Consider the following 22256-nt stretch of genomic DNA (forward strand, 5'->3'; position numbering starts at 1 on the left):
TGATTGCATGTCACTAAATTACTCAGTTGTTTTAAAATGGTTGCCTTTGCTCAGGGATGACCAAGATGTCAAAGATGATAGAGGAGCGACAACAGGAGCTGACACACCAGGAGCATAGACAGATGCTCATCAACTCCATGAGCACGGTCAAAGAGCTGCTGCCTGTCCTGATATCAGGTGAGTGTGTGTCCACGTATGTGTGGGTTTTCTATCACAAATAGCCAGGGCACTGAGCATTCCGCACGGTTGTTATCGTAACACTGATTATAATAGTCATTAGTTCCTGGTGTTGTACTGTAAGATTGACTAGAAACACACCCGCAAGCTGCTGTCCAGGATCAACAAGATCTAACAAGAGAGGAACATTTTGGAAGATGGTAATACACTAGGCGGCACGGTGGGCGACTGGTTAGAGTGTCTGCCTCACAGTTCTGAGGACCGGGGTTCAATCCCCAGCCATGCCTGCGTGGGTTTAGTCTAGGTACTCCGGTTTCCTCCCACATCCCAAAAACATGCATAGTAGGTTGATTGAAGACTCTAAATTGCCCGTAGGTGTGAATGTGAGTGTGAATGATTGTTTGTTTATGTGTGTCCTTGTGAGGATAAGTGGGTCAGAAAATGTATGGATGTATGGTAATACACTATACCAGTGGTTCTTAAACTTTTTATACCAAGTACAACATCAAAAAATACTTACCGGTAGCTCTCCAAGGTCCCGTATTTTACCAAATTTTCTAGTATTTGGGATGTACTATTGCCTCTATTGTGCCTCAGTAAACATGAAATCGTCCACGGATTCCTGAGTTCCAGAAGTTTTTCTGCCGAGAGGCCTGAAATCAGGTCATTAAAATTTCTCAAGCTTATCCATGTCACTAGTGAAGATCTCCCCCTACCTCTCCGCTCCCGAGCCAGCGCTGTCAACAGAACAAACACGTGTGCTCTCACAAGTGGGTCTTCTCCACAGAGGCAACCAATCAGAGGAAAGGGGGTGGTCTTAGCCAAATATGAACAAAGCGGATACAAAACTGGGACAAACAGAAGTAGCTGTCAGAATCAGAATAATCAGAATCAGAATCATCTTTTTTTGCCAAGTATGCCAAAAACACACAAGGAATTTGTCTCCGGTAGTTGGAGTTGCTCTAGTAGGACAATAGACAGTCAATTGACGATGAATACTTTTGAGAGATAAAAACATAAAAACACAGTCACTGAGCAATAAGAGGTTACCAGTAATGTGGAAATGCCGATACAATTGTTATTTTTATTTAAGTATTTATTTTTGACAATTGTGCAAATGATGCAGAGTCCTCTAGCAATTTAGAGCAGTTTGAAATGACTAACAGAACAATAGTCAGAGGCCTCTTTTCACAGGGGACACTTGTATGACAAAATCAAGGTGTTTTTTTAACACTTTATACTAAGTCCATGTTAGAGAGTCACTCTATGGAGGTCTAAATAGCCAAAATATGGGAGCTTTAAAGACCAAGAATAAAACACAGTAGTAGTAGTATTAGGTGTTCATCAAAAACAAGGTACAGGTTTTATTCCTAAAAGATACAGGAAAAAAACCCTGTACTTATAAAATGGATTGCACATAAAAGCGAACTAAAAATTGTTCTTAAATACTAAATGTTTAAAAACAGGTAATTCTTAGCAATTAACTGCAAAAGTAAGCCACGGGGGATGGGCATCGCCGTGGCGGCCCGCTGGGGAGGACTGAGTTGGTGGAGGTCCTGCGCCCGATGTAAAAGCATAATCAATTAATTTATTCGGGCACCACATGTATAGTTTAAAGTGAATAGGAATATAGTTTTATATATATATATATATATATATATATATATATAATTTTTTTTTTAAATCCAGAATGAACAAATGAATCTTGACACAAAAGTGAGTCATTGTAACTGAAAATTTTCAATCATTTCCAATGATGATGATAATCTTTCTGTCCTCAGCGATAAAGATTTTCGTGGCAACCAAGAGCGGGCGTGGCGCCGGCATTGAGGAGGCCGAGAGGAACCGCCGCTTTACCTTCGAGAAGATGAGCGGCGAGATCACTGAGATCATCAGAGTCTTACAGCTCACCACGTGGGACGAAGACGCCTGGGCGAACAAGGTACCCCTCAGATGACTATGCAGACTCTCATTTTAGTTATCATCCATACACTTATTAAACTGCAATTTTGGTGTGGAAGGCCTGCTCACACACACTCTTCCACATGTAGTCAAACAGTGTTAGCCACACAACCCTCTTTGCTGCAGAGAGCATCTCTTTACCTTCTGTGATTCACTTTTTCTTTTTGCTTGCTGGTGTAACCCCCTTTTCCTTTTTTCTTTCTTTACCTTCCTCCTCCATTATTTTCCCTCCTTGTAGAAGGTAAGCCTGCTTCTCTCCCCATCTGCAGCCTCCAGTGCACGTGTGTGTGCCACTTGGTTTAACACATTTAGATAAACTTTTATAAATGTCACAGTGTAAATGCCATGCTGGTACTAAACAACTTGTGTGTCACGTGTTTCAGTCAGATGATGTGATAATCTACTGTATATACAGTAACTCATCACTGTGTGTTGTTTTATGTGCATCTGTTTGTGTGATTTGAGCAGATTAATCGAAACAGATTAATCGATTATTAATATAATTGTTCGTTGCAGCCATAGAAAAATGTAAACAACCTTTTTTGACAAAATAAGGAATAGCAAGTACACGTCTGTTTCCAAATGTAGTGAGTAGAAGTAAAAAGTCACCCAAAAATTAATATTTCAGTAAAGTAGAGATGCTGGATTTGAATCAAATGGTTTTAAATAGATAACACTCTTTCATGACGTATTCTTATAATGTAATGTAATCTCATGTACTGTATTCTCTCTATTGTTCATGTAGTTTGTTACACAAGATGTTGTTTTCTGTCAAAATGACATCACTCGGAAATGATTCTGATGCTAGAATAAGATACATTTCCCTTGTCCAACCTGTCACTCTGCATGTTTCAACACCCAATCGGTCCACACAATGGTTTGTCTTTGTGTGTCTGAGTGGTTGCTGTGCACATACTCTGGCTACTCGCAGTCATCATGATGTGCAATTGCTGCCTTCCCTCCTCTCTTGGTCACAAATTATATAAAAGGAGCTGTTCCAGACACATCCGTACGTGATACATGACCTATTGAATGGTTCCACTCAAGCGTTTCATCGTCCTCTGAGCTGGAAGTTAATGTTTTTCTCTATTATTGGGAGAAAAATAATGAGCATCTTAATACAATTTTGTGTTTTTCTTCCCCGATAAAGTTCTGTGATAACAAGAGCATGTTTGCTGGCATGTAGTATTTTTAATGACTGCTGTGACTATGTACTGTATGTTAATAATTGAGTCTAACAATTTAAATGACCTATGAACTAGGAGTAAGCATAAGGATTGATTCATTGATGCATAACAATTCTATAGATTTTATGGAATTAACCCTTTGTAAAGGAGTTGAGGCAAAATGGAGTTTCGTGTTTGGCTGAAGCCAACATAGCCGTTGTTAGTTCAGTCCAAACTAGTTGCGATCTTACATTATCTGTATTATTGTTGTTGAGACAAACTTATTAACAAAGGTCAGCAAAGTCCTTTTATTGCGTCCCCCTCTCCAGTGAGCCATTGTGTTGATGAACGTCAAGTTCTATTTTTATCTGTAAAATATGACTTCTTGAGCAACAAAGTGCTTGAAGCCATTCACAAAAATGATTCATCGACAACTAAAAATAGTCATGGATGTACAACAATAGATTGTTGTGCAAGGTTTGGTAAAAAAATTAAAAAATAAAAATGATCCAGATCTTCCTGAAAATCACATATCCACATATTTGTTTTAATGAAAATAACATCTCTGTCCAATAATTGTTAGTACAGTTTTTTTCAAAATGTTGAGTTTTTCTATTAATCAGAAAAGAAAAATGTTAAAATATACTGACCAAATTTGGATGCACATGCTTTTTATTAAACAACATTAGATATTCAATGTTTGGTTTCATTAAATATAATAACAATATAATAGGCGCTTTATTTATTTATTTAATGGACTAGACTCTAAACCAAGAGTTTGTTACCATCACATATTAATCATTTAACAGCAATCCCAAAAACGTTTTGGATGAATACAAATAAACCAAACCAGTTTTTAAATGTTTTTCCTCACTCTTCTTTTTATTGAATTTTTTATTTATTTCTTTGTTGCTTTTTAACAATATAATAGGATATGGAAGCACTGAAGAGATCTTTGGCTTTGATTGAATCGAAGATGATCCAAATGAAAAGTTGGCTGAAAGACCCCTATGGACAACCAGGTTTGTATCTGAGGGATTTATGTATTTATGTTTCCCAGGCCTCCGCTTTTATCGACATGATCGAATAATGCTGTGACATGTCACCCCCACCAGGAGAACCCGGCGAGGTCGCATTGCGTGTGATTCTGGATGAGGCGGGAAAGGTGGGAGAGCTTAGTGCTGGGAAGGAGAGGAAGGATATCCTGGCGACACATAAAGCTCTGGGACAAATGACAGACCAGATTGCAGATCTTCGAGTCAGGTATTGCACGCTTCTTAGGAAAATGCTGTGGTAGGAAGTAACAAAGGGTTTGATTAGCAGCCACTGCCAGTCGGTCCCAAGCCCAGCAAAAAAATGGGTGGGTTGCGTCAGGAGGGCATCTGGTGGAAAAACTGTGCCTATCAAAATCATGCAAGTGACTCATTGTGGTGACCCCTGATGGGACAAACCAAAAGTCACAACAACGGAAGTAAATTTTAGAGTCTGTTCTTTTCTACTTTTACATACATACACTAGTTGGATCAGTACTTCTACCTTTGCCAGAGTTTCTTCAACACAAGTATATGTAATTCTACTTAGGTACAGAGTGTGAATACATTTTCCACTTCTGTACAAATATCCATGTATCTACATGAATGTGTTCATGGTTTTTTGTTTGTGACAGAGGCCAGGGTCCGAGCCAGGGGTGCGTGCAGCGTGCAGGCCAGTGCTCTCAGGGCTTAGACTTGTTATTTGCAAAAGTGGATAGTGCTGCTCGCAGACTGGAGGCTCTTATCAATGCCAAGCAAGCAATCGCCAGGAGGCTGGATGCGGCACAGGTCTAATAAAACAAAACAACAAAGATTTGTGCCCTAACCCTGACGCTGGCATTCATTATTATGTTATTTTGTGTAGGCCTGGTTGGCCGACGCTAACGGTGGTCCGGAGGGCGAGGAGAACATCAGGGCGTTACTGGCAGAGGCCAAACGCATTGCCGACCTGTGCGAGGACCCCAAAGACAGGGACGACATCCTGCGCTCCATCAGTGAGATCGCAGGCCTCACCTCCAGACTTGTGGAGCTTCGCAAACAGTCCGTTTATTTATTTTATTTTCCATCCTTTGACACTACTAACACATATACTGTATTTTCATCTAATTCTAAGACCCTTCATTCCCAGGATCAGAGTGCAGCCTTGTGTCACCAATACCTGGCACATTTTACCGGCCTGGAAATTATGTTGTTGCCTGTCAACTTTGGGCATCAGTCCTACAATAAGGTTGCTAAAATGTTTGAATACAGTAAAGAACTAATGTGGGTTTTTATTTCGATGGTTTAACAAAAAAGCAAATGACTGCAGAAATTAAAGGGAACTATCACATTGAAGTTTGAGCCACTTCCTCATAGGAATGCCTTGGTTCGCTTCTAAAGTCAAGTGACCCATAACATCATGAGTCATTGTTTCTGTCAATTCTGAATGCAGTAACCATAAAAACGAAACCCGACATAAACATATTAAGTAACTCTGTCTGTCCCATGACATGATTTGAAACACGCAAGCTAAAATTGCTCAATACATATTTGGGATTGGCTATACAGGACCAGAAAGTCTGCACTGATACGCTATAGACTTTATCTATTGTTCATAATGTATTTGTGCTTTATTGGTTTAAAATAAGGTTTCAGTCCTTTGCTATATTATTAATATTAAAAAGTGCAAGATTTATTTACATGAAATTCACTCATAACATATATAATATCAAACTCTTGGTGCAATAAGGTTTGTATGAGAGTTAAAAAAAAATCACAAATTATGCTGGAAAGGTCAAACTAATGTTATAAACATTTTCAACACTATGAACAGATTATAAAAATCTAGATATATCTTCAATTATAATTTCATTATATATTCAGTATTGTTGCCTCAGAGCTTCATACATGACATACTGTGTAGTGGCATGGTGAAACCAATAGCAGTAATCCTATCTATAAAAAAAAAAACAGAAGAAAGCAAGAAGTAATCATAACTGCATCTATTTCTATTATTTCACCAAAATAGTATTAATGGAGGTACACACTGGTTCCAAATACCAGTCAGTGTTAGCACTAGAAAGCAAAAATATGTCAGGTAAAGCCTACTAAAACATCTGAACACGATTTGGAGTTAATCAGAAACACTTTAAATAGTGGCAGGTGTGTCCTGATCCCAATTTAATGTGTTTGAATGTGACTGGTTAATTCTGTTAATTCTCATTTATAAGAGGGTGTGCACACACTCAGTTGTTTGTTTTTACTTCATATCTCTAAAACATTTCAGGTTTTCTTTTCAATTGAGTTGTACAGGTTATAGGTCACATTAATGGTTCAAAAAGTTTTGAAATGTTTGTTCTTGCTCTCATTTCTTATATCACAAAAACCTGCCATTTGAACAAGGGTTGGTAGACTTTTTATATCCACTGTGTGTTATGAAATGTATAATAAATATTGACCAAACCAAAAAAAGTGGCCTCAACATCAATGGTATTTCCCTTTAAGGATGATTGTCTAACCATGGGCTAATGAGAAGTTGGGCTGCTAACAAAATAACAACGACTAAAAAAATGTTTTAACTTTTTCCCTTTAAAGGTGGAGAAGGCTCTGGATAACTGAACACCTTATTTCCCTTCCTATTTGAAGCTCATTTTTCTGCACGTTATTAATTAAACAACATCGTCTCTCTGTGTTGCATTGTTGTCTCAGAGGTAAAGGTGACAGTCCAGAGGCGCGTGCTTTGGCAAAACAAATCGGGGCGGCCCTGCTGACCCTGCAGGCCAAAACCAACCGAGCTGTGGCCAACATGAGGCCCGCCAAGCCTGCAGTCACCTTAGAGGGCAAAATGGAACAAGCTCTGCGCTGGGTCGCCAACCCCGGAGTGGATGACAGAGGTGTAGGTGAGTGGGTGAGGCAATAACAAGGGAGTGACAGATTCTGAAAAAAAGTGTAATGTGTTGAATTTGCAATCATCTCGGACAGTGATACTCCCAAGTGTGGTCCTAGTGCCACTAGTGGTACGCAGGCGTATTCTAGAGGTATGCAAAAGATTCACAGCCCAAGTACAGTTCAGTTGCATTTCGTTTTTTAGTACATTACATTTGCATTTAATCTTTTTCCATACATTTTTATTCATGGCTGAATTAAGGCTAAATTGATGTGACAGGTAATGATGAAACACACACAAAAACGTGCATAGTGGGTTAAATACCCCGCCTCTTGTCGAGAGTCAGCTGAGATAGGTGCCAGCACGCATGCGACCCTATTGAGAGGATAAACGGTGCCAAAAATGGATGGATGGATGCTTTCATTCTTTAAAAAATCTATAAATTATGTGTTTAACAGATGAAATGAAATATATTCATGTACAGTAATTTGTTGGGTTACAAATTACAATAGTTCCCTATAAAAGTGTAAGCAATGCATTATGATCAAGTTAGATCAGAAAATTATTCATGATCTATTTATTGGTGCAAACACATTTCTGTGATAATATGAAATATTATAGGTACTTTATATTACAATTTTGGTCAATTTTGTTACAAAGATAAATAAATAAAACTAGGATCTGGAAATGTAAAGAAATGGCAATAACCAAGGCATGTAGCTTTCAGTCACATGAACATGGACACAACATTGTGGAGCAATAAAACATGCTTGTGTGCGGCTGTTTTGATTAGTAACTGGGTTCAAATGGGCTCAGCAGTTAACTGCATAAATTCAGTGTCTGAATGATAGCGTCAATGAACAGAGATAATCACCCTAAATATTGATTTATTTTTCTGATGGAAAAAAAGGAGGCATCTATTTGAGAAAGGCGTTTATTCATCATAAGTGGACAATTCACCTAATTCTGACATGGTAGTAGAAGAAACACACTTAATGCGGAAATAACAGTATTTGCCATTCAGAGAGGAAAGTTCATCCACCGACAGGTATTAGAGCTAACACTATGCAAAAGGCTGAAGACATCCTGAGCCACAAATACATTCAGAAAAAAAATATATATATCAGTTTTGTGTGTCTATTGTTTAATTGTCACTTGTTCCCTCCCATGCTGCCTCATGGGAACAGAGTATGAGAGAATTGAGTGGAACACAGGTACTGTCTTACACTTTTTACTTTCCACTAAAGATACACACAGACTCTTAGTATTCATGACTTTTGAACATTGATTTTCAAATTGTGGTATGGTCACCACTTGGGGTATGCTGGTACAGGAAAGAATCACTCCCTGAGTACAGTTCAGTTGTATTTAACTTTTAAGTTGTTTGTCTGTCAACATTTTATTATTATTCAACTTATATTTGGAATTTGAATTGCGTCATTGTGTAAGTATAGATTTGTATTGTCCTATTATTCTAATGATGATGATGATAATGATGATGATTATCATTGTACTGCGTGTTAATGTGTATTGTTGTTAAAATTGTGCATGATGTTACAATAATATTGGAGCTACATTTTAGGAATAAAACCCCTGTGTCAGTTTTGACTTGGGCCTTCCGCGCTACTGTATTTAATGCTGATCATGATGGCGGAACTTGGTATAAAAGTTTGACCATAAAAATCTGTTGGAAGTATAAAATTGTCCAAAAATGTCTTAAAAAGAGGTGTGTCTCAATCCATTTGTCCAACGTACGCTTCATCCCTCCCTACTCTCTATAGACGTGTTTTGTTTTTATCCAAGAGCAAGCTGATAGCAAGTATTTGAATACGACCTCTGAACGTTTTCATGTCCTCAGGTCAGGCGGCTATCAGAGGGATGGTTGGAGAAGGCAGGAGGCTGGCAGGAGGCCTCTTGGGGCCATACCGCCAGGGCATGATGGGACGCTGCGACCGGGCAGAGGCTCTCATGACATCTTTGGCAGACATGGCTGGCAGGGGGGAAGCAGAGGCCCCCCACGCTCGAGCAACTGCCGTGCAGCTACATGACAGCCTCAAGGTAGCTCATATAAACACTACTTTCTTTATACTGTATACTGTGAAACCAACATTGATCAAATTCCCTGAACTATTTTTGATTTCATTGATTTGTTTGCTGGCCTCTGTAAACCAGTGATGGGCAACATATGAACAAAGGGCCTGCAGCCTAAATATAAACAACTGATATAATATGGTTGTACAAGTGTGCACACCCTCTTCTCACCAGGATTTGGCTGTGTTAACAATTACACACCTACAACCTATCAAAGTGCCTCTAATAACCACGAATAAAGCTCAGATGTTCTAGTAGGCTTTTCCTGACTTTTTTGCATAGGCTTTTTATAGCCACTGTATGTACATGCATACATACACAATATGTGTTACCTGTATAATGTTTTTGTTTCTGTATTATAACTACAGTGTATTGCCAAAAGTATTCGCTCACTTGCCTTGACTCATATGTGAATTTAATTGACATCCCATTCCTAATCCATAGGGTTCATTCAATATGACATCAGTCCACCCTCTGCAGTTATTACATCTTAAACTCTTCTGGGAAGGTATGCCCCAAGGTATAGGAGTGTGCTTATGGGAATTTATGAACATTTTCCAGAAACATGTTTGTCTGATTACACACTGATGTTGGACGAGACAGCCTGGCTCTCAGTCTCTGCTCTTATTCATCCAAAAGTGTTTTATAGGGTTGAGGTCAGGATTGTGCAGGCCCGACAAGTTAATCCACATCAAACTCTCTCATCCTTGTCATAAACTTTGATTTGTGCACTGATGCATGGTCATGTTTGAACAGGAAGGGGTCATCTCCAAACTATTCCCACAAAGTTGGATATGTCCAAAATATTAACCCCTGAGCTCTACTGAAAGGAACTCTGAATGCTTCAGCATACCACGATATTTTGGACAGTCAAACATATTGGGGATTACCCCTTCCTGTTCCAACATGTCTGTGCACCAATTCACAAAGCAAGGGCCATTAAGACATTGGATGAGAGAATTTGGTATGGATGAACTTGACTGACCTGCGTAGAGTCCTGCCCTCAACCCGATAGGACACCTTTGGGTTGATTTCGCATGGACAGTGAGCCAGGCCTTCTCGTCCAACATCAATGTGTGACCTCACAAATATGCTCCTGGAAGAACGGGCAGAATTTCCCATAAAACTCACTCTTGTTGAAAGCCTTCCCACAAGAGTTGAAGCTGTTATAGCTGTAAAGGGTAGACCAACATCATATTAAACCATATGGATTAAGAATGGGGTATCAATTCAAATCATATGAGTCAAGGCAGGTGAGCAAACACTTTTGGCAATACAGTGTATGTAAAGCATTTTGTGAGTCCTCTCTGTTAGAAGTGCAATATAAATAAAAAATTACTTTTGACTACACCCATCTGGTCTTTGGTAAAAAAAAATAAAAAATAAAAATCCCTCCGAGTGTAAACAGATCAAATGAAGCTACCGATATTTAAAGTGAGTAAGGAGGCCCATAAAATGGGATGTAAATTTGACACGTCACAGAGAAGAGTAATGTTAACAAGCCTGCCAAATTTGAATGAATAATAAAAAAAAAATAGTTGCTGTGTTTATACAATCAGGTTTCAAAACCACCTCTCAGCTCTCAGACGCTGTGGGCGTGTCGAATGGATGTGCCAAAAGGAATCAAACATACTGAGGGGGTGATAGCTTATATGACGTAAAATCACGTTAGGAGGCTCAAGTTGAGCCTAATGGTTAATGTGGACTATAATCATAAAAGTAAGCACAAACGTAAACTTACCCTCATTGTTGATGACGTAATGTCACAGCTGAACACGGCACCCGACGACAGCGGGACGGTAGGAGGAAGCACGGGTAGTCAAACAGTCGGCACTGCCCCATTCACTCGTATCAAGTTACCCACGAAGCCATGTTGTGTCTGGTGAAAGTTTACAAAACTATCCGTCGTACTGTAGAGTCGGGTGGTCGCCATCTGCGTGTCTTCAAGAAGTCAATCCATTGCTTTTTTATTTCCTCATTTTTTGTTAGCTTATAAAAATGTCACCAAGTTGTTCTGTAAATTGAGGCATCCAGCGAAGACACATTTTCGGGGTGTAGCCATCATTAGCTTGCTAACTGCACGCTGTAGTGGTAAATGGGGCTTGTGATGGCAGCTAAGCGCAGCTAACTCACAACTAAGCAGCCAAACAGAATGACGTCACTTTGTCCTACGGGGGGAGCTCGCTCGCCCTAGAAAGTATATGACATTACGGGGCTCGGATTTAGCCCCGCCCACAAAATCAGGAAAATCTGGAAAATTCAAACGGTGAAAAAGATGCTTAAGCTGTATCTCAACAATTCACCACTGTATTGTTATAAGTCTTTGCATATGTTTATAGTCCCTTTAATATTCTATGAGGCATGCCTGTCATCTGATTGAATGTACTGGTGGAGAGCGCCACCAAGTGGAATTATAATGGAATATATGCCGGAACCAGGACCTGAGGCAGAAAATGCAGGAGGTGATGACCCAGGAAGTATCTGATGTCTTCAGTGACACCACAACCCCTATCAAATTGCTGGCTGTAGCTGCGACCTCTCCCCCAGATGCCCCCAACAGAGAGGAGGTCAGTCGTGGTGTGCACAGATTCACAGCAGGAGAACTGCATTAAATAAAATGTTTGGATGTTCTGTGACCTCGTAGGTTTTTGAGGAGCGCGCTGGGAACTTTGAGGCCCACGCGGGTCGTCTCGGGGCAACAGCTGAGAAGGCGGCTGCTGTGGGAACAGCCAATAAGAGCACGGTGGAGGGGATTCACGCTGCAGTCAAACATGCTCGCGAACTCACGCCACAGGTGCTTGTTTCTTTTTTATTCACCACGCCTTGACCACATCAGTTTACTGCAAAGATTTTGAATCGTAATGTTTATCACCAACTAAAAAATGTGAATTTGAGAAGATTCTTCTATTTCCTGAGCTAGATGAAGTCCTAAAAATTCTTCTTTTTTTAAAAAAGGGAATCATTTCAGGCGGCACGGGACAGTAGGAGGAAGCCCGGGTAGTCAAACAGTCGGCACTGCCCCATTCACTAGTATCAAGTTAGGCGGCACGGTGATCAACTGGTTAGAGCATCTGCCTCACAGTTCTGAGGCCCCGCCTGTGTGGAGTTTGCATGTTCTCTCCGTGCCTGCGTGGGTTTTCTCCGGGCACTCCGGTTTCCTCCCACATCCCAAAAACATGCATGGTAGGTTAATTGAAGACTCTAAATTGCCCCTAGGTGTGAATGTGAGTGCAAATGGTTGTTTGTTTATGTGTGCCCTGCGATTGGCTGGCAACCAGTTCAGAGTGTACCCCGCCTCCTGCCCGATGATAGCTGGGATAGGCTCCAGCACTCCCGTGACCCTTGTGAGCTAAGTGGCTCAGAAAATGGATGGATGGATGGATGGAATCATTTCAATGCATTTACTGTAATGGGTAAGAACATTAAGTAACATTTAAGTAAGTCGCTATCTCGACCACTTCAATGCTCACACCTTCGCAATGAAAAGTGTCACTTGTGTCACTATCCACTTCAACTCTTCCCCATCCTCCTAGACTGACTCTGACAGCAGTGCTACTGCAACTCCACATTTGCAGTAAAAACATGGGTAGTCCATTGCAAGAGAAGGGACAAAACAATCATGATCGATTCAACATGTTGATTTTTTTTAAGCGCTTGAATTAAAACTAAAACTAATAATTGCTTTAAATCGAAGAAAACATTATTAATCCGTTTTCATGAGACATTTGGGGGCCCCCTGGAAATCCCAGGAGCCCAGGCAATTGCCTGTATTTGCCTAATGATCAGTTCACCCCGGGTACAGGTAACTTCTGCTGCTCGGATCTTGTTGAAGAATCCTGGGAACAAAGCAGCGTACGAGCATTTTGACACCATGAAGAACCAGTGGATCGACAATGTAGAGAAACTCACAGGTGAGAACTTTAAAAAAAGAAAATCAACTTCAGAAGTTCTTTTCATTTTTATTGTGTATGTAAGTTTTATGCAACAAATGATAGTGAATGAAAATTAACTGATTTATTATATTTTTCTGTTTTAAAGGTACATTATTTATTTATTTATTTTGATGAAACTATGATTATAGGACTTTTTTAAATGTATTTTTTAGTTATTGTTTCATATGGCCGACTGGTTAGAGCGTCTGCCTCACAGTTCTGAGGAGCGGGGTTCAATCCCCGCCTGTGTGGAGTTTGCATGTTCTCCCCGTGCCTGCGTGGGTTTTCTCCAGGCACTCCGGTGTCCTCCCACATCCCAAAAACAAGCATTGTAGGTTGATTCACAACTCTAAATTGCCCGTAGGTGTGAATGTGAGTGCGAATGGTTGTTTGTTTGTATGTGCCCTGCGATTGGCTGGCAACCAGTTCAGGGTGTACCCCGCCTCCTGCCCGATGATTGCTGGGACAGGCTCCAGCACGCCCGCGACCCGCGTGAGGAGAAACAGCTCAGAAAATGGATGGATGGACACATGTTTCATATGGTTTACTGGGCAAAAATAAGTCATTATTGTATATACATAAGCGAGTGTGTAATAAAAGTATAATTTGCATCAATAAAAGGTTTAGTGCGGGCAGAGTTCATTGCTCATTAGCCTTGCTAATTATCTTATCTCGTGTGTATATGTGTGCGCGCATGTGTGTGTATGTATGTGTGTGTGTGTGTGTGTGTGTGTGCATCTTTGTGTATGTTTGTTTGTCCAGGTTTGGTGGATGAGGCCATAGACACGAAGTCGCTGCTCGACGCCTCCGAGGAAGCCATCAAGAAAGACATCGACAAGTGCCGAGTTGCCATGGCGAATGTTCAGCCCCAAATGCTTGTTGCCGGGGCGACGAGCATCGCACGGCGAGCCAATCGGGTTCTGCTGGTGGCCAAGAGGGAAGTGGAGAACTCGGAAGATCCGCGCTTCAGGGACTCTGTGAAACACGCGTCAGACGTCCTGTCGCACACCATCTCCCCCATGGTCATGGAAGCCAAAGCGGTGGCTGGCAACATACAAGATAAAGGTACACACAATTCAGTGGAAGCCATAAACACATGATGACCTCTGACCCTTCCACAGGGCTGCAGAAGGCCTACTTGGACTCTTGTCTGAGGATCCTGGCCTGCTGTGGGAAAAGTCAGAGAGGCCTTCCAGCCTCAGGACATGGACTTCCCCCCTCCACCACCTGACCTAGATCAGCTCCAAGTAAGTCCAAAGCTTATTCACTCAGGAAATACTTTAATGCAATTGGAGAAAGTGAGAAATGTTATTTTAAGGTATCGTTTAAGGGGTGCCATAAAGCTCTTTTTTTTTACAGATGATGTATAGTTTGGATACTTTACCTTTTTAGGGCAAGGAACCATATTCTGTAAGTTTCTTAACTGCACAGTTCACACGCTTCAGTAAAACTACTAGACCTGCAAGTGGTGAAAGGAAAAAAAATACACTGTTTAATATGTTTAATATGAACAGGTCCAGCTAACTGAATTTGAATATATAAGCAACTTAATTCACTTCACTGGTTCAATTAAAAAAGTAAAACTCATATTGATCCAATACACATGTGGTGAAATATTTTATGAATTAAAAAAAATATATATATATATGATTATGACTTAGTTAACAAAACCCACTATTCGCCATCTCAAGAAATTAGAATATAAGCATAAGAAACAATAAAAATTATTTTAGCATTTGATTGCTTTAGGTAGCAGTTGGCCTCAGAAGTATTTTCCTTTGTGCTTAATGAATACATGCATTTCCCTTTTTGAAGTGAAATAAGAATAAACAAAGAACAATAATTTATTTATCATTTTAGTAAATGAACTTTTCTATGAATTTATTGAGATGCGCCTGTATATAACATCGATAAACAAATGTAGGTATCATTTTGTTTTTCTTTTGTTTAAATACAAAGAAAAAATGAATAATAAAAACAATAATACATTTTCATGTACAGTACCACAATAATGTATTGTGTTACAAATGAGTGCCCATAATAGTCCACAGTAATATTCCACATTTGTTAAACTGAAGCACTGGATGTGGTCCGTATATAGAATTTGGACCTATTATGTGTTTTATATCCAGCTGAGCGATGAGCAGGCACCACCCAAGCCGCCCCTGCCAGAAGGCGAGGTGCCGCCCCCGCGCCCTCCTCCTCCCGAGGAAAAGGATGAAGAGTTCCCGGAGCAGAAGGTTGGAGAGGTCGTCAGTGAGCCAATGATGGTCGCCGCCAAACAGCTGCACGACGAGGCCCGCAAGTGGTCCAGCAAGGTCGGTCCACATACGCACATTTGCCTATATTTGTAAAACTGACGTTCGCTATTTTGGTGATGGAATATGTTCTCTGTTGACTGTGAATTCATATTTTGTGAGTCATGTTGATGCTGAAATGTGGCCATCAGTGGCTTGATTCCAATTTCAGAAGGAAACTGGAAACTGTCATCTGGTCAACCAAAAGAAACAAAAAAGCGGTGCTCACACACACACATTTACTGTACAATTAATTAAGTACACTTGCACAATCCAAAGAGCCTGAGGATGGATAATGAATAATTGAGTTAAGTTTTAATTTAACAGTATGTTCGTTTTTGTAGTTTGCAGTAGTATACTGTAGAACTGCACTGTGTCATACTAAGAGCATTTTCTAATGGATTGCCCATTTTATGTAACTAGATGACGTAACCAGGTATAGTGCTGTGCAGTTCTACACCACTCTGAATTAAAACCACAATAATAAATACACTGTTAAAGTAATATCTGTTGACCAAAATTCAATCTTACTAGATTGTGTAGGTGTACCTAATGGTATGACCATTCATACATCATACATACAATGTTAAGTTGCAGAGAAGGAACTTTGGTACACGGTCTAGTAGTGGTTAGCACGTATGCCGCACAATACGGAGATCCAGGTTCGAATCCTTGCAAACGTCTCTGGAGAGTTTTCACCAGGCTTGTGTGTGTGTTTTTTCCGGGGTACTCCTGCTTCCTACCACATGTTACATTAATAGAAGACTCTCAATTGCCCATAGGTGTGAATGTAAGCGTGGGTTTTTGTTTGTCTATACGTATGTACGCCGCAATTGACTGGTGAGGCAGGGGACTTATGCGGTCATATTGTCCCGATCAAAAATAATTTGGCGACGGGTCAGGGGTGGGGTTTGGTTGGATGTAGTGTCCTGATCGAAATGAATTTCGCGATGGGGGATGCGGACGAGCTTTCTTTGTAGGTAGGGGACCCCGTTCCCTAAAACACCAGGTCACCCGTTACCCTAATGAGGATAAGAGGTATTGAAAATGGATAGATGGTGATGTAACTTCCATTGATGTTTATGTATGTCGTTTTCCATATTTTTGTGTTTTGATGTGAAGGGAATAATTCCTTGTCATTCATTTGTTATACAGTTCAAGCAGTTGTTGCACATTTGTTCCATGTCACCTTCTCTGTTCAGAAACTGTGATGAAAAAGTCACTTTAGTTGCGTCCCACTCATCTGTTTTTCTAAATATTGTGGAAGGAGGCCTTAGCCGTGTTAAAGTACTACCCCAGCATCACTGCTCCATTCTTATTTTTTTCCCGCCTCACCTTTGCTGTGCAGTCCCGCCTCCCCTCCCTCCTCTTCCATGATGCCTGTATTCCTCCTTCAATTCTTCCTCTGTTCTTCCACCTACTGCTTCTCATAGTGTACTAAACGCCTCCTTCCCTCCTGCCATTCCTGGCTCTCTCCCCCCCTTTTCCCCTCCATATTTTCCTCCTCCCCAATCAATCCTCCACCGCCCGCCGGCAATACAATCCTTCACCCCTTTGCCTGCCAGGAGGCAGTAGAGGTAGACGATGAAGATGAGTTTACTGATGGTGAGGATGACTATGAGCCAGAGCTGCTGCTGATGCCCTCCAACCAGCCTGTCAATCAACCCATGCTGGCGGCTGCCCAGGCTCTGCACCAGGAGGCGCGCAAGTGGTCCAGCAAGGTCTGACATGATGTCACGAGCGCATTTTGGGCGCTGGATTATTTGACTCCACCACTTCTCTCTACACACGCATGCAAAAACAAAACAAAAAGTGTCACTCAAACAAATTGCATCTGCCACTGCCATGGCAACCTCCAACCAGCTGTGGCTGCTCAGATGGTGCCAAAGTTGTATTAAAGGTTGACAGTTGTTGGAATGGCTTTTTTAAAAAATGGATGCACCACTATGATGAACTAGCTTCACAATGTCCCTCCCTTATGTTGGTGATTTAAAGGAGGCGTCTCGCTGTTGTCAATCACTTGTTGTCAGGGCAACCTGTGATGCCAAGGATGACAGTTTCCCAAAGACTTCTGGGTGATGTAGTTGGGACCCCATGGTTACTAACCTTAAAGCACTGAAAAACGGGTCACCATGCATGTACGTAAATAGCACAATCATATTCTCCGTGTGTACACTGCATGTAACTTACTAAGGAAGCCTGCCTTACTAAACGCTGTCATTTTTATTATTTTTAACCCCCCCACCCCCCTGTAAGATTCTCAGAACTATGCTCAGGAACCTCATGCAATATATGGACAAAAGTGTTGAGACTTATGGCCATTATTAACAATGGAGACTTGAGAATGACTTTCTACTATTTTTGGAGGGCCTGCTGGCTCACAATCTCTGTTGTACTGTTGAATGAGGTTCTTTTACACCAAAATCATCAAACCATGCCTTGCTGTTTTCATTGTGGAACAGAAAAAGGGCCTTCCTCAACTATTCCCACAAAGTTGGAAGCGCAAATAGTCCAAAATGTCTTGTAAGATGAAGACTTAAAGAACTAAGCAGTGAAGCCTAACCAACATGGTTAAACCAGTGTTTCCCACTTTTTATTGAGCCAAGGCACATATATACTTAAAAAAAATCTAACATCTTACCACCAAACAAAAATGTTACAAAAAGTATGTATATAAAAATAATGATGATCTTGGGAATCACTGGGTTAAAAGATGTCTCCCAGTACTGTTGTTCATATACTGTTTCTCCATTACATTCTTCTCAATCATGGAAAGTCCATCCTCCTCCTCCTCCTCATCCTCCTCATCCCTCTTATTACTCCCTTGCCTCCTCATATCAGGGTAACGACATCATCGCAGCTGCCAAGCGAATGGCTCTTCTGATGGCCGAGATGTCCCGGCTGGTGCGTGGCGGCAGTGGCAACAAGCGAGCGCTGATCCAGTGCGCCAAGGACATTGCCAAAGCATCGGATGAGGTGACGAGACTCGCCAAGGAAGTGGCCAAGCAGTGCACGGACAGACGCATCAGGACGAACCTGCTGCAGGTTTGTTTTGAACGAGAAACACGTTCCAGCACTACAGAGAACTATAATAAGTTACTTAGTTTCTCCTGGTGTTCATTTTTTGCAGTAACTTGTCGCTAGGCATAATCCATATTGTGTTGTATACTTAAAATGACCAACACAAGATACTGCACACGTAACATTATCTCCATGGGCAATAATGTCATCTCCTCCAAACAAGATGTCTGTCGTAGTACTAAGCTGGCCTGTGAGAGGCAGCACGGTGCCACAGGGAAGCCAGTCTCCTGAAAAATACAAAATAGTAGAAAGAGTGAGAACAGCACGGGCTTCAGGTTGCTTCCTAATTAGCTATCGTTCCATTTCACGTCACATTCACAAGGTCCATGACTTAGCCCGAACTTGGTGTTGACCTCACAAACCCATAAAGATTTTGGTTTAACATTGATGACTGTCGGCCCCAACTGTTTTCCGAGCAGATCGGGGTGTAAAAATCACTCCTAACAATCACACCGTTTGATCACTTCGGCGGACTGTGGCTCAAATTAGACCCCTTTAACGGTGGTATGTATGGACCCCACTTAAGAAACGTACCACAAATATCTACAAGGGTTTTCTAACTATAACTTTATTGATACTCATTGATTTATCTAATAAAACACTCTCTCGAAAGAAAAAGTTTTTTTTCACCACAGCTCCCTCTGTAGGACGAGTGGAGCACTGCTCCAATTGCCCCCAATGAAAATTCACCACTGGACGGCAATCTGAAATCCCAAATAATTGATCTCTTCTCTTTCTTGTTGAAGGTGTGTGAGCGGATCCCCACCATCAGCACTCAGTTGAAGATCCTATCCACGGTGAAAGCAACCATGCTGGGTAGAACAAACATTAGTGAGGAGGAGTCCGAGCAGGTAAAATCATCATTAGAAAATATGGCATTTATATATCAGAGTTACTTAATATAATAACGGCCTCCATTATAATAGACATGGTGCTTCAAGTAACTGCAGTTGTGACATCTAGTTGAATAAATAACGTGCCTGCGTGGGTTTTCTCCGGGCACTCCGGTTTCCTCCCACATCCCAAAAACATGCATTAATTCAAGACTCTAAATTCCACATAGGTGTGAATGTGAGTGCGAATGGTTGTTTGTCTGTATGTGCCCTGCGATTGGCTGGCGACCAGTTCAGGGTGTACCCCGCCTTTCACCCGAAGATAGCTGGGATAGGGTCCAGCACGCCCGCGATCCGAGTGAGGATAAGTGGAACGGAAGCTGAATGAATGAATGAATTGGGGAAAAAACATTATTGTTATTGAATGGAATAAAATATTTACTTAGTTATTTGAGTTTGCACTTAAAGGGTGGGCAGGCACTAGAGACCCAAGTATTTCTATGCAAAGAATAACAAACAAATTTTCCCATAATACTGTATGTCCCCATAATGACATTAAAAATACTGATTTGTGTGTGCCTTCTATGTTGTTATGGCATGCCTCCCAATGTCTCCTTGCTTTGCGCAGGCCACAGAGATGCTGGTCCACAACGCCCAGAACCTGATGCAATCCGTGAAGGAGACGGTCAGGGAAGCTGAGGCGGCCTCCATCAAGATCCGCACGGACGCAGGATTCACCCTCCGCTGGGTGCGCAAGACTCCCTGGTACCAGTGAACGCAGCAGTGACTTTGTAAACAGCAGCACACACTACGTATAAAGAGTGAAAAAAAAGAAGTAGCAACATAGACATACTGTAGATGATTCTCCATCATCCACTGTAGATGTGCTTCATTTAAAGCTTCTTTTGTCCCTTTTTAAAGTGGACACAAAAGAAGCATCTTTATTAATATATATTTTTGGTATGTTGATTGCAAGTAGCTATATATTTTTTGCATGAAGATGTTTTCTATTTTCTAAAAGGCAACTTGAAACATTGTGATAGGACTTTTGTGTTTCACAGAGCTTTGTTTCTTAACAATGAAGTGTTTCGTGTGTGTGTGTGTGTGTGTGTACACTCATCTGTGAGAGATATTCACTGACTTTAAAACATTTAAGTGCAGCGCGCTCCCGATCTCATGTTTACTTTGACAATTAACGCTGCTCTTAACTGATTGAAGACCTGCGTGTGAATTTCAAGGTGTGGCGTCATCACCTACATTTATTTGGTGACGCTTATACTTGAACTATGAAGTCTTCTGGATTAGAAATCCTTGGCAAAGAAGTGTGTAATTCCATAAATGAGTGACTGCTGATAAAATGGCAGATTTAGTTGATTGAAGTATTTGCAGAGCGTTGGTTATGTGTGTGTGTGTGTGTGTGTGTGTGTGTGTGTGTGTGGACGTGTGTGACAGTATGGAGGAACCCATGATGAGTCATAGGGATGGGCATAATGATACATTTTAGTCTTGTGGAATTTATTGCTAATTAGTTGTTTTCTTTAGGTCAAAATGGTGTTCAGTCTCAACTAGTTTTCTGTCTAAAGCTAACCAACAGCATTTTGGCTATAGGAAGATTAGCTTCATCCACGCTATGTACACGACTCCTCCACGCAACATTCAGTTCAATACAGCACTGGCATGGAAACAGGAATAACAAATATTCAGATAATGGAAAAATTTGAAATTAACATTTTCCCCATAGTCAATCAAGGAAATGTAGTCAAATGTCCATCCCTATTTAAATGTGAAGTTTTTATGGCTGCTGATTTTTTATTTTTTAATTATTTTGAAGCAAAATGTTGCATTTGACATTGAATTACTACATTTTAAAGCTATAATTCATTCAAAGAGCCCACCACCACACATTTTTATTTTATCCTACTTCATATATTTTCTAGTTACGTATAACATTTATTTTCATGTACTATTTCCTTAACAGTTGAAATGTTTTGGTGTCACAATTTAACAAAATTACATGCAACGAGCGCCGCACTCCATACCTTTTAAGCTGTTGTTTCACTTTTACTTTATTATATAAAGTATTTTGTATGATTGCTGGGCAAATGTAACTGTTAAATGGAGCATCAGTGTGTGTGTGTGTGTGCGCGTCAATATAAAGGAGCACGCTATTAAAGGGACAGAATGTAGTGAGCATGTAGCATCCGCTTTCTCAGAGCGACAGGGTGTTTGAATATGATTACAGTATCCATGTACTGTGATGTGTCCCATGCACCCGGATTGTATCCTGAGAGTTTATGGCCACTCAAACACATGCGCTGTTTGTGCCTTGGAATAAAAAGACTGATTATGAATGACAATCTAATGCAAGTATGCCTTTTTCTGCTATCAGTAGGGCCTCCTGAAACTGGACTTCAGCTCTTACCTGCCTTGATCTGTAATCTTCCTTTTTTTTTTTTTTGAAGTACAGAGGAGTTTATATTTTTTAACTTAGTGCATATAAAAAGTCAACACATCCCTGTTCAAATGGCAAGTTTCTGTAGTATGAAACAAGAGACCTAGACAAGTCATTTCAAAACTTTTTTCACCGTCAATGACATATAACCTGTACAACTCAACAACTGAGATAATTTTAAGTGCCTCTGATTAAACCAAAACGCAGTCCAGCTGTTGTAGTTCCCTGACATTGTTGTAGTCACATCATCATAGCACAAGCCATCGTCAGCAGAGAGCTACAACAGCATCAGAGATCAAATTTTTCAAAGACATCAGTCAGGAGAAGGGTACAATAGTTTCCAAGGCATTAAATATACCATGGAACAC

The 22256-nt window shown here is 40.8% G+C and overlaps 2 protein-coding genes across 5 annotated transcripts in view; one reads left to right on the plus strand and one right to left on the minus strand.

Annotated features, from left to right (window-relative positions):
* The window catches only part of LOC133410156 (inhibitor of nuclear factor kappa-B kinase subunit alpha-like), a 57582-nt gene extending 46182 nt beyond the window's left edge, over positions 1-11400 (minus strand). For 3 of the 4 annotated variants that reach the window (XR_009769501.1, XR_009769500.1, XM_061690950.1), the window contains exon 1: positions 11035-11400. Coding sequence is in view for 2 of the 4 variants with exons in the window: in XM_061690950.1 (XP_061546934.1) it covers positions 11035-11040 (6 nt within the window). In the remaining 2 variants the exon portion in view is untranslated. The remainder of the gene's footprint in view (positions 1-11034) is intronic. The other variant, XM_061690949.1, reaches the window with a different exon arrangement.
* LOC133410155 (vinculin-like) overlaps positions 1-21793 on the plus strand; it is a 31559-nt gene extending 9766 nt beyond the window's left edge. The window contains 19 exon segments of the mRNA XM_061690948.1: positions 55-177; positions 1959-2119; positions 4237-4327; positions 4421-4568; positions 4972-5125; positions 5202-5377; positions 7025-7215; positions 9061-9260; positions 11732-11860; positions 11938-12087; positions 13096-13204; positions 13988-14290; positions 14347-14390; positions 14392-14472; positions 15358-15543; positions 17088-17243; positions 18364-18567; positions 19350-19454; positions 20065-21793. Of these exon segments, the coding sequence (XP_061546932.1) occupies positions 55-177; positions 1959-2119; positions 4237-4327; positions 4421-4568; positions 4972-5125; positions 5202-5377; positions 7025-7215; positions 9061-9260; positions 11732-11860; positions 11938-12087; positions 13096-13204; positions 13988-14290; positions 14347-14390; positions 14392-14472; positions 15358-15543; positions 17088-17243; positions 18364-18567; positions 19350-19454; positions 20065-20211 (2858 nt within the window). The 3' untranslated portion in view covers positions 20212-21793.
* The last annotated feature ends 463 nt before the right edge of the window (positions 21794-22256 follow it).

Source organism: Phycodurus eques, chromosome 11 (assembly GCF_024500275.1).
Source record: "Phycodurus eques isolate BA_2022a chromosome 11, UOR_Pequ_1.1, whole genome shotgun sequence".
NCBI lineage: Eukaryota > Metazoa > Chordata > Actinopteri > Syngnathiformes > Syngnathidae > Phycodurus > Phycodurus eques.